Source organism: Peromyscus leucopus, chromosome 9 (genome assembly GCF_004664715.2).
Source record: "Peromyscus leucopus breed LL Stock chromosome 9, UCI_PerLeu_2.1, whole genome shotgun sequence".
Classification (NCBI taxonomy): Eukaryota; Metazoa; Chordata; class Mammalia; order Rodentia; family Cricetidae; genus Peromyscus; species Peromyscus leucopus.
In genome coordinates, this window is record NC_051070.1 from 1,453,701 (window position 1) to 1,470,036 (window position 16,336).

General features: G+C 43.2%; 1 protein-coding gene across 3 annotated transcripts in view; it reads left to right on the plus strand.

The window, feature by feature from the left end:
* Tmtc4 (transmembrane O-mannosyltransferase targeting cadherins 4) overlaps positions 1-12,235 on the plus strand; it is a 69,986-nt gene extending 57,751 nt beyond the window's left edge. For 2 of the 3 annotated variants that reach the window (XM_028868285.2, XM_028868290.2), the window contains 4 exons: positions 91-205; positions 1,121-1,233; positions 6,759-6,828; positions 7,956-9,183. In XM_028868285.2, the coding sequence (XP_028724118.1) occupies positions 91-205; positions 1,121-1,233; positions 6,759-6,828; positions 7,956-8,104 (447 nt within the window). In that variant the 3' untranslated portion in view covers positions 8,105-9,183. Of the gene's footprint in view, positions 1-90; positions 206-1,120; positions 1,234-6,758; positions 6,829-7,955; positions 9,184-11,986 lie in introns of those variants that run through there. The other variant, XR_005092109.1, reaches the window with a different exon arrangement.
* Positions 12,236-16,336: the final 4,101 nt, after the last annotated feature.

The window sequence follows — 16,336 nt, forward strand, 5'->3', positions numbered from 1 at the left end:
TTGTGGGACTTTGTCTTTGCTAGTAATATTGTAGAAAGGAAAAAGACAGAAGAGTTGAACTGTTGACTTTGGGGGATATTTTGTTTTCAGTATGCAGATCTAAATCGCCATGTGGATGCATTGAACGCATGGAGAAATGCCACCGTACTGAAGCCGGAGCACAGCCTGGCATGGAACAACATGATCATACTCCTGGACAACACAGGTGCAAAGAAGAATGAGGTGTCCCACCATCCAGTTCTGTGGGCCGATGTCACTCACACAGGGCACTTGTGGCATGTAAACCAGTGTCATCTCCACAGACTGACAGGGCACAGAGACTAGTGCTATTCCTTCAGTTTAAAAAATAAATAAGATGGGTGTGGTGGTACCCACCTTTAATCCCAGCACTGGGGAGGCAGAGGCAGGCAGACCTCTGAGTTTAAGGCCAGTCAGGATGGCATAGTGAGATTGTAAGCAGGGGAGGAAGAAAATTAATCTGGTGTTACTCGGTGTTACAAAAATGTCTTTTTTATAGGGGCAGGTAAGATGTTCAATCAGTAGAACATGTGCAGGCATAAGGACCTACACTCTACCCTGTGTACCCACATGAAAAGCCTAGGCGTGATGGCAAATACCTACAACCCCAGCACTGGGGAGGTGGAGACAGGGGGATCCCTAGGGTTCGCTAACGAGCTAGACTAACCCAATTAGAAAGCCCCAAGTTCAGTGAGAGACCCTGTCTCAAAAAGTAAGGTGGAGAGCTGGAGGATACTAACTTCTCATGTGCATGCAATACCCTTACACACACAATAATACTAATGTCCGTCTTTCTAGAAAATGAAATTTCCTCTGACATACCTGAACATAATGTGATGAAAATCACTGTATAACTGGTATCTGGGAGGAAATTTAAACGTGGCTTTCTAGAATGTCATGGAAAGGTACTTACCTCTTCTGTCAGAACTGAGCTGAGTTACACAGCTCTTACACTCACCAGGTTGTGGCGCGTCTTCTTCACATGTCTGGTTGGGTCTTTTCGAGTAGTGTCTTCATGATCATGTATAATGCATGTAAGTCCTTCTCTAGAGACCTGAAGGCACAAGTACAGTATTGATGTGGTTTTCATTTCTCCTCCCAGGTAATTTAGCCCAGGCTGAAGCGGTCGGAAGAGAGGCGCTGGAATTAATTCCTAATGATCACTCTCTTATGTTCTCCTTGGCAAATGTGCTGGGAAAATCCCAGAAATACAAGGTGCGTAAACCACAGGCCTTGATATCCTGCAGTTAGTCCAGCAGCTGACAGGAGCCGGCAGGGTTTCTTATACCCAGTTCAATCAAGAGCTAAGCCAGAGGAACACCAGGGGAGTTCTTGGTCAGATTGTTTCCTGAAGAAGTTGCCCAACAGAGGGACATGGGGGTCAAACCCAGTGCTCTTTCTCATCAGAAATAGGCCTGTTCTTGTGGAGAGGAAACAGAAACCCAGGCAGGGAGCGTAACGAGGATGAGCTGCTGGTCTGTCCTATGCTGCGCTGCATGGCTGGTATCATCCCTCCCAGGGTGTCCCCCTCCCCCTCTGCATGAGGAGTCTGCCCCTGTCCCTTGCAGTAGGTCAGGAGTACTAGGGTTGTCTATCTTTTGTATTTTAGGTAGCTAGTTCCCACTGCTGCCAAGGTTTCTCCTCTTCTGAATTACGTGTCATCAGCAAGGCCCTAGAGATTTTTGACCAATGAACACCACAAGGTTGCTCTGGCACTGAGATGTAGGTAGAGGGCTTGCCTAGGATGTCTGAGGTTATGGACTTGGCCTCCAGCCCCACAAACATACACACACTCACTTGCATGCTTGCATACACGAATGCACACATGCACGCAAGTGCACACACACACACACACACCTCTTCCACTCAGGTTTTGAAGAGTGACAAGTGGTTGGCTGGGCCTCACTCCCTGTGTACTTCAGGGAACTGTGGGTCCATGGGACTGCTGACCCCACACTCAGATTTTACGCATCAGAACTGTTGAGGGAGCTTATTAACACAGATTCCTCCCCAGGAGAATCAGCCTGGAGTGGGTTAAGTCAGGGGATATTTGTTTCTAACTGGCATCCTGGGCACCCCACACAGAAAGCCTTGGAGGTACTTTGAGAAGCTGTCCCATGACCTTTGGTGGAAGAAATATTTTAGGATTGTGGGCTGATAGATATTTGAGTTACTACTTAAAATACTAATTAATATTTTATTCTGTTAACATTTTATTCTGAATAATTTTATTGCAAAATTATAGCAGCTATGTGTTATTTTGAACACCCTGAGGCCGTGGATATGATTGAAGGTGTAACAGTAGCAATTAATTTTTTCCTTTAGAGAACACTACTCATGCATTAATTAATAACTCTATTGTCATTTCCTTGTGTTCATTACACATCATTATTGGCTTAATTTTCTGTAAACTGTCTCATGTGTTTCTATCATTTTTGAGTGTTGGTGAATTTATATTTCACTATACATTTTTAGTTCTAGCTTTTATACTAAAAAGTGGCTTTTGGGAATGTTCTGTTTTAATTTTTTTGTACCTCTACATGGGGAAAGGGGTGTGGTTGTCAGCAAGGACAAGTCGGGGGACTTGGTCCTCCGTTGTCCCAGCCACAGCAAGCCTTCTTCTGGATGCCAATTCTGTAACCATTGTATTGATTTCTTTCTATCATCCTACAGTCTGTAATGTGCGAGTTCTATTACAGGAATTGAACCTAGGCTTCATTCGACTTCCTGTTCACACCCCCGGCCACCATAAGTAGAAAATACTCCATATAGCAGAATGGAGCAGTCAGCCACCCTTACATTTACACGTTTTTTTCATCTTAATGGTCAAGGCCAGAGTTCTGAGCCTATGATAAGGAAACGAGATGAAATCTGAAATAAGGAGCTCGTTTTGAGCTCTTGGGCAGCTACCAGCAGGGAGCATCATGGGAGTTCTCCAGCCAGGGGGTCAGCCAGCCAAGTGCAGCCATGGGCCAGCAGTTGATGTTTTTTTTTCTTTTAAGTTAAGGATTTGGAATGTAAACATTTGTGTAGCTTTTCTGTCACAATAGGAAGAGAATCTTTTGTTCTTGGGCTACAGGATGCCCTGTCCTGCTTGATGTTGGCTGTCTCCTGACAGAACCCTGGGCAGACACAGTAGGGAAAGGGGGTGTGGGGTAGTGGAGACCTACAGGGCTGGAGTAGGCTCATCTTGCAGCCCAGGCATTGGGAGTCTGCATTCTAGACAACTTACTTGTCACTTATGAACCCCGCTGGTGTGGGGTGTGTGTGTGTGTGTTTGTGTGTGTGTGTGTGTGTGTGTGTGTGTGTGTGTGTGTGTGTGTGTGTGATGCAGGTTTCCTCAGCCTGCTGGCAGCTTGGGCGTGCAGAGAGGGTGTCTAATGTGTCTAACAGCAGACACTCACCTGTCCGTGCCTCAGTCTGTTCTTGTGTAAAGTGAAGACAGCAGTCTCCCGACTTCTGGCCTCGCGATAGGAGAACACGCACAAGGGTGGAATTTGCACCTATTAAATGGTAAATACATGCATACAAAATGATGAGTTGAATGATCATTAAGTGACTCTCTATGGAACATTTTTTTTTTAAATTTTTTTTTTTTTTTTTTTTCGAGACAGGGTTTCGCTGTGTAGCTTTGCGCCTTTCCTGGAACTCACTTGGTAGCCCAGGCTGGCCTTGAACTCACAGAGATCCGCCTGCCTCTGCCTCCCGAGTGCTGGGATTAAAGGCGTGCGCCACCACCGCCCGGCAACATTTTAAACCTATTAAAATTTATGTTAATCTCCAATTCTGGGCTAGGGAAGAAGGGCAGAAGTGGCGTTCAGCTCTTACTGTGATACTTCCCAGCCATTCCTTTTCTGCATTGCTCATTCCACTGCCCTGGGTTTAGGAGCACACCACAGTGATAGAGCGGTCATGTGTGTCACACTGTTAAGAACTCCTCGGTTTTTCTCATGTAGGTTCTACCTGATTTGTTTGTTTGTTTGTTTGTTGTTTGTTTATTTACTAGACCGAGTCTTGGCTTTTTTGTTCTGTAGCTCAGGTTGGCACTCTGCCATCCACTTGTCGCAGCCCCCAAGTACAGGTGTGGACATCACACCCAGCTGATCCTTCTTTTGAAAAAGATATTTTCAATTTTTAACCTTTTAGCCGGGCAGTGGTGGAGTGTAATCTCAGCACTCGGGAGGCAGAGCCAGACAGATCTCTGTGAGTTCGAGGTCAGCCTGGTCTACAGAGCAAGATCGAGACAGGCACCAACACTACACAGAGAAACCCTGTCTCAAAAAACCAAAAAAAGTTTAAAATGTAACCTTTTTATTTTATGTGTGAGTGTTCTGCCTGCTTGTGTCTCTGTGCACCATGTGAGCAGTGTCCATGGAGACCAGAAGATATCCTGTCCCCTAGGAGTCAGAGTTACAGACGGCTATGAGAAGCCATGTGAGTGCTGAGACTCTAACCTGGGTTTTCTGCAAAAGCAACTAGTGTGTTCAACTGCTGAGCCATCTTCCCAGCCCTTTGAATATGTTTTAAATACAGATAAATGTGTTTAAAACATAATATGCCATTTCTAGATATATAGGTAGCTAAAAAGTAAAAGTTTTGCTCAGTCTCAGCTTCTTAACTATTACAGGCACAAGCTCTGAGCCTGGGGTCATACTCTGTCAGTTCAAAGGAAGACTAGCCCATGGCAGGGGGTGTGAGCCGCAAGCTGCCGGTTGTACTGACTTTTGCCTGAGTGAGTCTGAAGGAAGATGATCTTCACATCACACTGCCCCCCTTCCCCTCCCTGAGTCATGCAGGATACAAGATGGCCCTTAGGAGGGCTCTGGCTAAGGTTTAAGGACCTGTTGCTCTTGAGATGTTTGCCTTCCAGGTCTCTCCACCCAGATCTCCACTTGTTCTTAAAGACCCAAATTGCAAGGCCATTCCCAGGTCCAAACCTTTGTTAAATGCAGTATATAATGTACTTCAGACGAGTGCGTTATTTTTTCTCTGTGTTAATAAACAAAATCTCCAGTTGAATGAGGGTTGAATCTTTTTGGTGATACAAACCAGCACAATGCCTGTGTTTAGAAGCATCCAGATCTCTCCATGGACAAGTTTATAAAGTCTTTCTTGAACATGGCCATTAAAAGCTGATGGGATGAATGAGCACGTTATGAGCTTTGAACACCTCTAGGCCTGTGCTCATCCTCAGGCTGAGGTACAGTCCAAGGCTGCAGAAGCATGCACTCAAGCAGCCCCAGCACCCCTGGGGCAGCAGATCCTACCTACACTCACTTGCCGCGAGACCTGCCCTTTCTGGGGTGCCCCTTTGTTTACATGCTGCAGTGATTCCAGCCTCAGAAACATGATTCAAGCTTCCTCCTTCACCTGGTTCCCTTGCAGTGTTCAACCTTGCCATGCGGGAGTCACCACTTGAGGATGTGTGCACCTCAAGCCCCTCCCCCATCAGGGTCACTGTCTCCTCTGGGCTCGCCAACTCATTCCCCAGGGACAGCCATGGGCTTGACATTTGAGCTGTTAGGAAATGGAAAATTCTAGGGATGTCATTCACCGCTGCAGCAGTCCACTCCAGCAAACTCTCGTGGGAGTGTTCAGAGCATCTTAAAGTAGATTCTCATTGTCTGTCTCTCTTACTTCCTGTAGTTTCAGGGTTAGATGAAAATGTTTAAAAATCACCAGAAAAAGCATAGCTGCATAAAAACCACAACAAACCATACCTTCCATTTGGTTTGGTTGTTCTGCAGCTTATCTAAAATGTCAGACACACCGGGGGTCTCTGCAGAGGCAGTTCAGCAGCTGGAGCTGGGTTGTGGACCCTGACTCACCACTGGCATCCTGTTTGTCAGACTGATGTCTTCATTCACTCGCTTTTGAACAATATTTCTACATGACTGGGTTTTCTCTGAGCTCTGTGGATTCAGAGGTTTCCACCTGGACCCCCCAACCTGCTTCCCATGACTCTCATTGGCTATCCCATGGCAAAGAAGCTGCTGTTCCTGCACTTCAGAGGGGCAGGAAGTTCACTCATAAGAGTCCAACAGCATGGGTTGTTAGTATAAGCTCAGCATTTGATGCCAGTTATAGTGAGGTTGGCTCTTTCAGAACAGGTGTGTGGGAGACATGCCTAGACTTAATGCTAGTGGACAGGTTTGGCATCTGTCTCCAGGCAGAAGGACATCTGGGCTCACTCAGGAAACCACCACCCGGCTTCATTGGGACCCCACTGCAAGTAAGGAGAGGTACAAAAGTCAGGCCGTGCTCACCAGGGGCATTGGTTACAGCCCTATACAGTAATGGATGGCTCCCTTCATAGGTGGCCCTTTTTTCCTCATCTATGCTAATTGCTGCTGAATGAGGGATGCAGCTTCATCTGGGATGCCAAGGGTATTCTGGGTTTCGGTGGGAGATTAAACAGGCTCATACTCCTATCTTGAGTGTTTTGTCTCTGCACTGAGGTCATCAGTTTGGGTTGGGCATGCTGCTTTCATGGGTGTCCTCAACAACTTGATCCTCTCTTCTCTGTCCCTTTCTCCCTTCCCTGAATTAAGTCATTTGAACTAGGTTGCAAGCTTACAGGCTTCGTCATCCCCTCTCTCTGGTCACTACTGTGGTCTGCTGCCCCTTCTCAGCAAGGCTGTTTCTGGAAAGGATATGGTGATACAAAACAGTAATGCTAGAAGATAAGATGATTGTTTTTGCTTTGTGCATAATACCTTCTGTATGTACTTCATTTTTAGGAGTCCGAAGCTTTATTCCTCAAGGCAATTAAAGCAAATCCAAATGTTGCGAGTTACCATGGTAATCTGGGTAAGAAAGTTTTCCATTTGAATTGTATTGAAATTCTGTGTTATTTTATGTGTGTATGTCTATAAAATCTTTTTTGCAAAAGCAATTTTTGAAAGGTAACCTGAATTGATCCTGTCTCAAAATGAATTTTTATTAAATGGGCTGATGAGGCAGCTTAGTGTAGCGCTTTCCCGCGTGTGGGGCCACATTCACACTCCAGTATCTCACGAGAACCATTCCATACTCCAATCAGATTTAGGATGCTGAAGATGTGTTTTATGGTAACATCATTTTACAGTTTGATTCTGATGTCAGAGCCCCGATTTCAATCTATAAACACAGCTCTTATTTCACCAAAAGGTATATGGAAATCTTTACTTAAAATAAAAGGTTGGAGCCTGGGCACCTTTAATCCCATCACTCGGGAGGCAGAGGCAGGCGGATCTCTGTGAGTTCGAGGCCAGCCTGGTCTACAGAGCAAGTTCCAGGACAGGCTCCAAAGCTACACATAGAAACCCTGTCTCGAAAAACAAAAAAATAAATAAATAAAAGGTTGGGAACAGCTCAGCAGTTAAGTACATTGGCTACTCTTGCAGAGGACCCAGATTTGGTTCTCAGCACCCATGTGGAGGCTCACAGCCATCTGTAACTCCAGTGCCAGAGGATCTGATGTCTTCTGGCCTCCATAGGTACCAGGTACCAAATGCATGTGTTACATATATGTACAAGCAGGCAAAATACTCATACACATAAAATAAAAATAAATAAATTTAAAAAATAAAATGAAGGTTTTTTTTATAAAGGATGAAATAATAACAGACTGACATAGCCCAAGATCAGTGCCGTGCTGACTAGCTAGAAGGTCCACAGCAGCATTGAAACAATCACGGCCCTTCTTTTTTGTAATAACATTTCTGGAAGCACGTGAATGCCATCTAACAATAAGAATACCCCATGAGTTTCAGGCAGGGGTTCAAGGGCTACTCCCCAGGGCGTGTGATTACAATAAATAAAGCTTACAGTACAAACAATATTTTTTAAACAGTGATTTCTGTAAAGGCTCCACAATAGTTCTTTGTGCATGTGTTTGGGAATCCTGCAAGTTAGTCAGAAGCTCTTCCAACCAAATTCATCTCCTGCTATTTCAGCTGTGCTTTATCATCGCTGGGGACATCTCGACTCAGCCAAGAAACACTATGAGATCTCCTTGCAGCTTGACCCCGTGGCAGCAGGCACCAAGGAGAATTACCGTCTTCTGAGAAGAAAGCTCGAACAAATGCAGAAGAAAGATGTCTGATCTTCCTCGTGTTTGAGTTTGTGCGTGTATACATGAGGCCTCGGTTCAGATTGTGCGTTTTAGCCATTTCAAGTTCTCAGACATTTTGTTTATTCTACTGTTATTTTTTTTTCTATGAAAACAAAGACATGCAAAACGATTATAGCACCAGCAATACACTCTTGAATGCGTGATATGATTTTTGCATTGAAATTGTATTTTTTCAGACTACCCAAATGTAATTCTAAAATTCCAAAAATGAAGCCTTTTTTTTAACTAAACAGAAAAAGGAGAAAAAATTACCTTGAGCAACTTTTGCTCATGTTAAACCTGCATTTGGGGTATAATTGTCATGATGAGGTGGAGTGACCTAGACATGGCTGACTCTTACAACTTACATAAGCACTAAATGTGTCTGTATATTAGCATGTTTATTTAATGACAAGAAAGAGTAAATTAAGATTTGGGGGTTTTTTAAGTCTCTTTGCAACAGTATAAATTGAAGTTTGTAAGAAATTATTTACTTCTTTGTGTTGAACAGGATAAATAATTGAATGAAGAAGGGAAATTTTAACATCTGGTATATCTATGTATTTTTTTCTTTCATAGGAAGGTATTGACTCCTATGCTTTTTTGTGTGTGTGTGTGTGTGTGTGTGTGTGTGTGTGTGTGCTCCAACATGTATGATGTTAGTACACAGGATAATATTTACAAAGTACTGCCATTGTTGGTAGAGTACCCCTGCTGTGCCTCGGCAGAGGCAGGCAGCCTGACATCTTGGTTTCTGTCCTGACCAGTGTTCAGAGGGCTACGTGTCTGTGTACATTGTGTTTTCATGTTTTTTTGTTGTGACGTGGGTTTCTATTTCACATAGTGTACCTACAGACATTAGTCTATCCAGAAAATGCAAAAAGGGAAATTTTTTTTTTACAGAAGAAATTAAAATTCTGGATTGTGTGGTGTTCTTAAAAACCGAGTTGCTTTTCCTTGTCTTAGATCACAACAGCTTGTTCACTTAGTTTGTTCTTTATACACTGTTGACCTAATAATTTATGCAGTCTCTGTCATTTCTATCGCAGTAAAACTATCACACAAACTGGCATGCAGCTGTCATGGTTTCTTCTTAGTAGTGATGCTTTGTTCTCCCTCCCTTTACAGTGGAGTCAGTTCTTTTCTAGTACATGACTTGTATATAGTTTTAGGGCCCACTGTTCATTCCTTTCCCACCACTGTGACACCTAACAGTGTAAGGGTGGAAGTGCCTGTTTTAGCTCACAGTTTCAAGGTACAGTCCACTGGCAGGAAAGGCATGGCAGGACCTTGAGGCAGCTGTCATGATGCATTACAGTCAGGGAGCAGAGTGACACATGTCACGTTGCTGCTCTGTTGCCTTCTTTATTTGCTACAGGTCCCCTGCCTGGTGCTGCACCTGTGGGGTGTGGCTGCTCACATCCATGCTGGGTCTACCATTAAACCTCTGAAAACACCCTTCCTGGAACACAAGTTTTGTTCCTAGGTGGCTCAAAATTCAGTCAAGTTTACAATCAAAATTAACCATAGGCCTATTTTATAGATTTATATTATGAAGTTACTGAAGTTAGGATAATGGGATGCATAGACCCATATTGATAGATTTTATTCTCTATACTCACTTTTAAAATACAATTTTCATTTTTAATTAAAAGCAAGTGGAAGAATCGGTGTGCAGACAGGAGCCAGGCTTGCTGGTGTGTACCTATAATCCCATTTACTCAGGAGGATCCCAAATGCAAGGCCTGCCTAGGTTACAGAATGAATTTAATACCACATTAGGCAACTTAGTGAGATCCCATCTCAAAGTTTAAAACTAAAAATGACGGGTCTGTTAGTCAAGGGGCCTCTAGAGGAACAGAACCAATAGAATGAGGGTGTGTGTGTGTGTGTGTGTGTGTGTGTGTGTGTGTGTGTGAAAACTGTTGTTAGATTGGTTTACAAAGTACTTTCTATGTTGCCCAAGAATGGCCGTCTTCACAAAGACATAGAAAGGCTCAGAACTGTTGCTATTTGTTCCACAAAGCTGGTCCTCAGCAGTCGCAATCTGACACTGAAGGCCAAGAGAATTCCTAGAGAGCCATTGGTCTAAAGCTCACATTATAAAACTAAAGAAAGGGTTCTAGTGTCAGTGAAGGAAGGCAGCGGCAGTGGCAGCCACAGAGCAGATGGACTCACTCGCCAGATGCAAACACAAGCTTTGCCTCGGGCCTGTGCTGCTGTGGAACCACTTGGCTCACATTGAGGATGGGTCTTCCAGCTTCATGTAGCCTAACCAAGGAGATCCCTCACAGGCGTGCTCAGCAGTTTGCCAGTCAAGTTGATGACCAAATGCGAGTCCTAAAGTTACAGTGATATATGTATATTGTAGACCGCAACCAGAAGAGATGGAATGTCTGCACTCACCTTCTGGGGACAGCTGTGTAGACTTTAAGACCAGAAGTTGGACTTTGTAGTAGTTGAAATACATCAGCAAAGAAAGTGTTGTTTCAAACATTGGTTTAAATGGCACCAAAACACTAATAGTTTATAGATCTTTTAGGATTGGGAGTATATTATTTATCTTTTTGTAGGGCCTAGCTTGGCAGGAAAAAAAAATGTATGCTATGTAGCTTTTTAAAAAAAAAATTAATGCTACTTGGTTGTTTTTTTGGTGTTTGTTCATTTGTTTGAGAGCAAAGAATTTTCTTCTAAAAGCTCCATTAGGAGCCTTTTTTGCTTCCTACTTATAAACTCCTGTGTCCAATAAAACTCCATCTGGTCCCCTGCCTACAGAACAAATCCCCTGAACTCTTGTTGCTTTGTCTGTCAGGATTCTCTCTGTAGCTGTTTTCAGAGAAAATTGTCATTTGGTTGAATAGTACTTCAGGAAACATTTCATGGCTGCAGGTTTTGGAAATCCATTATGTAGGATCTTTTCCTTTTCTTCCTGTCTTAAGAGAGCTGTGGTATGTTTCTTGATTATCCTAAGACTGAAATAGAGGGCTGGCTTCCTGTAACTTCTCTACTTAACCTGCAGTACTTATGTGTGTGAGTGTATTTTAAGACAGGGTCTTGCTACACAGCACAGCTGGCCTCAAACTCATGATCCTCTGCCTCAGCTTCCCAAGTAGCTGGAATTACAGACATGCACCACCACACCTGAATAGTAGCTTTTTCATTTTAATGTTTTGATTGTTAATGACAGATGGGGGCAGCATTTAAACATGAGGAAATCTGATCACAGTCCTTCACTTCCTTGGGTATACTTGTTTCTCAGTTCAGCATATGTTACTGCAGAGTTTCTGCCTGGTCTTTCACTCATTACGATTTGTTTCAGCTTTGATGCAGACTTAGATTTGTTCTTTTAAATTTCATCCTATTAGGCACAGCCTCACGACCATAACCTTTAGGAAGCCCTCTGGCTCTGAGTCTGATGTTATCTAGCGTGTTCATTGTATATGATTTCAAGTTACTCACTTGAAATATCCTACAGAAGACAGAGCCCAGTATCAAAGCATTAGATAGACATCTGTGTCCATATTCCTATTCAACCTGCTTGGATCTGGAGGTGACAGACCCAGATTTATGTCTTGGTTCTCCCAATGTAGCATCCTAGGCAATTCATTTACATTATTCTACCCACTTCTCAGATTTAAAGTGGTCTATAAGATTTGCTTTATAAAAAGATGAGAAGCTCAGTGGACCCAGAGATAAATGCTAAGTGGCAGAGTGGGTTTTTGAAAAAAGGGACAGAGCTAGCATTAAATACGTCTATTCCCTCATTTACTCAGTAAAAATAAGTGCCTACTGTATTAGTCACTTTTATATTGCTGTGATAAAATGCTATACCCAAGGCAACTTACAGAAGAAAGTTTGTATTTATGGTTTCAGACAAGTCCACAGCGGCTGGATCAGAGGCGGAGGGCGGACTCACAGCTCCAGGGGCAAGCATGAAGCAGAGAGTACACTGGGAACAGCGCAAAGCCTGGAAACCTTAGCCTGCCAGCAGCAGCATCCTTGAGCCAGGCCCCCAAACCTACCCAGACAGTGCTACCAACCAGGGAATGTAGCACGAATCTTAAAAGGTCTTATTAATAAAAACAAACCCGGAGCCAGCTATTGGGGTGAATGCTGGAAGATCAGAGAAGTAAAACAAGCCACAGCTACCTCACCTCGCCAATTCCTCAGCTGATCCTGTTTCCTCAGACTGGAAGTTTCTGTGTCCTCATCCCAATGGCTCTCAGCTGAACTGCTGCTCGAAAACCTGAAAGCTTAACCAGCTCTAGTTCCTGGTCCTCATTATACCTTTCTGCTTCCTGCCATCACTTCCTGGGATTAAAGGTGTGAGTCACCATGCCTGGCTGTTTCCAGTGTAGCTTTGAACTCACAGAAATCCAGATAGATCTCTGCCTCTGGAATGCTAGGATTAAAGGTGTGAGTGCCACCATTTTCTGGCCTCTGTATCTAGTGGCTGTTCTGTCCTCTGACCCCAGATAAGTTTATTAGTGTTAACAATATATCGGGGAACACAGTATCACCACAAAGGAACAATCATTCAAACATCTGAGCCTATTGGGAACATTCTCATTTAAACTGCCGTACCTACTATGTGCCAGGGACCTCTTAGACCTTAGAAGTATAGGATGAAAGGAAGTGGCCAAAGACCTTTTACTTCAGCATTCATAAATTCCGGTAGTCCTTAAATCGGTTTCCCATGGGTATCAAAAGATGGCTGCTTGGAGTTAACAAACTGTTGTAGTGATTAATTTCCCATTTTTACTTTTCAATTGTGGCTTCAAAATTTGTGTATCTGTGTGGACTGTGGCTATGCCTCAGTGGCAGAGTGCCAACCTAGCATGCACAAGGCACTAGGATTGAGACCCAGTACCATAAGAACTAACATTTTAAATTTGTAGCTTTGTTCACTGTACATTTCTTATGGGTACAACAAGACATGAATATATGTGCCAACCTAGAAATTTAACCTGTTTTAAAAATTATTTGTTGGATCTAATTATTGCAGTAAGATTAATTTTTAACACTGTTGGATACCATGGGGCTGTATTTGTCACTGCTCTCCTAAGGCTTTCCTGAGTGGACAACTCAGGAACCTGTCTGAAAACCAGGTGCCTCTCAAGATCGCAGGATTAGCAAACAACCAGGGCAGATGAGTCTTCTTGATGGATAAATCAGAGCTATTCATTATAAATGTTGGAAGAGTGTTGATTAGAAAATCGTCCTTTGGGTTTTGTCCCAAATGAATCAATCAATTCAAGGAAAGATCAGCAAAGGATAAAGCCATTAACTGGAAGGTGACAGGGAACTTGGCAATGGAGACCATGGAGTCCCAAAAGCTGAACTCACTGATGACAGCATCTATGAGTGCCTCTTCCACTGTGAGGCCATGTGAGTGACATAGAGTCACCTAGCGGGAGTTCTAAAATAGGGTTCCACTTGAATCTGAGCATGTCATCTTGAGCCCCAATTTTAAATTTAAAAACTACAAATGGTAAGTTTTTGTGATATTATGTGAGAACATGTAGCTTTTTAAGGTACATACAAAGCTGGGTGTGGAGACACATAGCTGTAATCCCAGCACTTGGGAGACTGAGGCAGGAGGATGATATGTTTGAGGTCATGCTGGACTGCATAGCTAGTTCAAGCCAGCCTAAGCTACTCAGTGACACCCTGTCAAAAGGGAGGGAAAGGAAAATTTGAACCATGGCTTTAGATGTTAAATGATAATAAGTCTATGTTTGACAGCAACAAAAAGCCAGTGGGTCCTGGGAAGATGTTTGCAGAGCAAGCATGAGGACCTGAGTTCAATCCCCAGGACTCATATGTTTTTTTTTTTTTTTAAAAAAAAAAAAAAAAAAGCTAGAAGCACCCACCCATATTTATAATCCCTGTGCCAGAGAGGTGGAGACAGAAGGATCTTGTAGGCTTGCTAGCCAACTCGTCTAGCAAGCAGGCAAGCTCCAAGTTCATTGAGAGACCCTGTCTCAAAGGTGGAGAAGGATGGAGGAAGGTACCCAGCATCAGTCTTTGGTCTTCACAGACACACACAGGGAAGAGAGAAGGGCAGAGGGAGTAAAGAACAGGAGGCAGGAAAGACCCATATTTGCCTTTCTTGGAACAAATCTTCCAAAATAATGATTTGGGGGCCAATAAGAAGGCTCATCAGGTAAAAGCACTCGTAGCAGGCTTTTTCTTTGGGACCACCAACCAGCTCCCAAATCATGATACGGAGGCTTATTATTAGTTATGAATGCTCAGCCTTAGCTTAGGCTCATTTCTTGGTAGCTCTTATAACTTAACTTGCTTTTCTTTATCTATGTTTTGCCCCGGAGCTTTTTACCTTTCTTTCCTTCTGTATGTCTTACTTTCCTGCTGTCTCCATGGCTGGCTGGCTGCTGGCTGCTGGCTCCTGGCCCCAGGTGTGTCCCTCTCTTTCTCCCTCATTCTCTCCTCCTCTCATTCTCTCCTGTTTATTCTCTCTGCCCACCAGCCCTGCCTATCCCTCTACTGCGTAGCTATTGGCATTCAGCTTTTTATTAGACCTATCAGGTACCTTAGGCGGGCAAGGTGAAACAGCAACACATCTTTACATAATTAAACAAATACAGCATAAGCAAAAGTAACACACCTTTACATAATTAAATGCAGCATAAACAAATGTAACATGCCTTTACACAAAATAATATTCCACAGCATAAACAAATATAACACATCTTTGTTTAGTTTAAGTAATATTCTACAACAGGCACTTGCTGCCAAGTTTGACAACGTGAGTTTGATCCTGGGAACCCTCCAGGTAGGAGTAGAGAACTGACTTCCACAAGTTGTCCTCTGGCCTCTACATGTGTGCTATGTTGCGCGTGCGCGTGCGCGCGCGCACACACACACACACACACACACACACACACAATCTAAAAACTTTTTGAAGTGACTTTAATACTATCCTGAGGTAAGTCACATTTTTGTCCTTTGAGCTCACTGTTTAGTGTACTTCCTAGTCTTAGTGCAAGCTTTATGTGCCTCCACAGCTTTTCTTTCCCTGGAACCATAATCCAAGTTACATATTTAAAAACTGAAAGCCTCCTTATCCATTTGAGCTGTTTGCTTCTTAGAAGTAAGCTTTCTTGCATCTTCAACAAATGGTGCTGGCATAACTGGATGTCAACATGTAGAAGATTGCAAATAGATCCCAATTTGTCACCGTGCACAAAACTTAAGTCCAAGTGGATTAAAGACCTCAACATAAATCCAGTTACTCTAAACCTGATAGAAGAGAAAGTAGAAAGTAGTCTTGAATGCATTGGCACAGGAGACCACTTCTTAAATATAACACCAGTAGCACAGACACTGAGAGTGACAATTAATAAATGGGACCTCTTGAAACTGAGCTTTTGTACAGCAAAGGACACAGTCAATAAGACAAAAGGACAGCCTACAGAATGGGAAAAGATCTTCACCAATGCCACATCTGACAGAGGGCCGACCTCCAGAATATATAAAGAACTCAAGAAACTAGACATCAAAATACCTAACAGTCCAATTAAAAAATGGGCTATAGAGCTAAACAGAAAATTCTCAACAGAAGAATCTCATGGCTGAAAGACATTTAAGAAATTGCTCAACATCCCTAATCATCAGGGAAATGCAAATCAAAATGACTCTGAGATACCATCTTACACCTGTCAGAATGGCTAGGATCAAAAACACTGAAGACAGCTTATGTTGGAGAGGATGTGAAGCAAGGGGAACACTCCTCCACTGTTGGTGGGAATGCAAACTTGTACAGCCACTTTGGAAATCAGTATGGTGGTTTCTCAGAAAATTGCAACTCAATGTTCCTCAAGACCCAGCTATACCACTCTTGAGCATATACCCAAGGAATGTTCAATCATACCACAAGGACACATGTTCAACTATGTTCATAGCAGCATTATTTGTAATAGCCAGAACTTGGAAACAACCTAGATGCCCCTCAAGTGAAGAATAGATAAAGAAAATATGGTACATAAACACAATGGAGTACTACTCAACAGAGAAAAACAATGACATCATGAGGTTTGCAGGCAAATGGATGGAACTAGAAAATATCATCCTGAGTGAGGTAACCCAGACTCAGAATGACAAACATGGTATATACCCACTCATAAGTGGACACTAGATGTAAAGCAAAGGATAGCCAGACTGCAACCCACAGCTCCAGGGAGCCTAGCTAGTAAGGAGGAC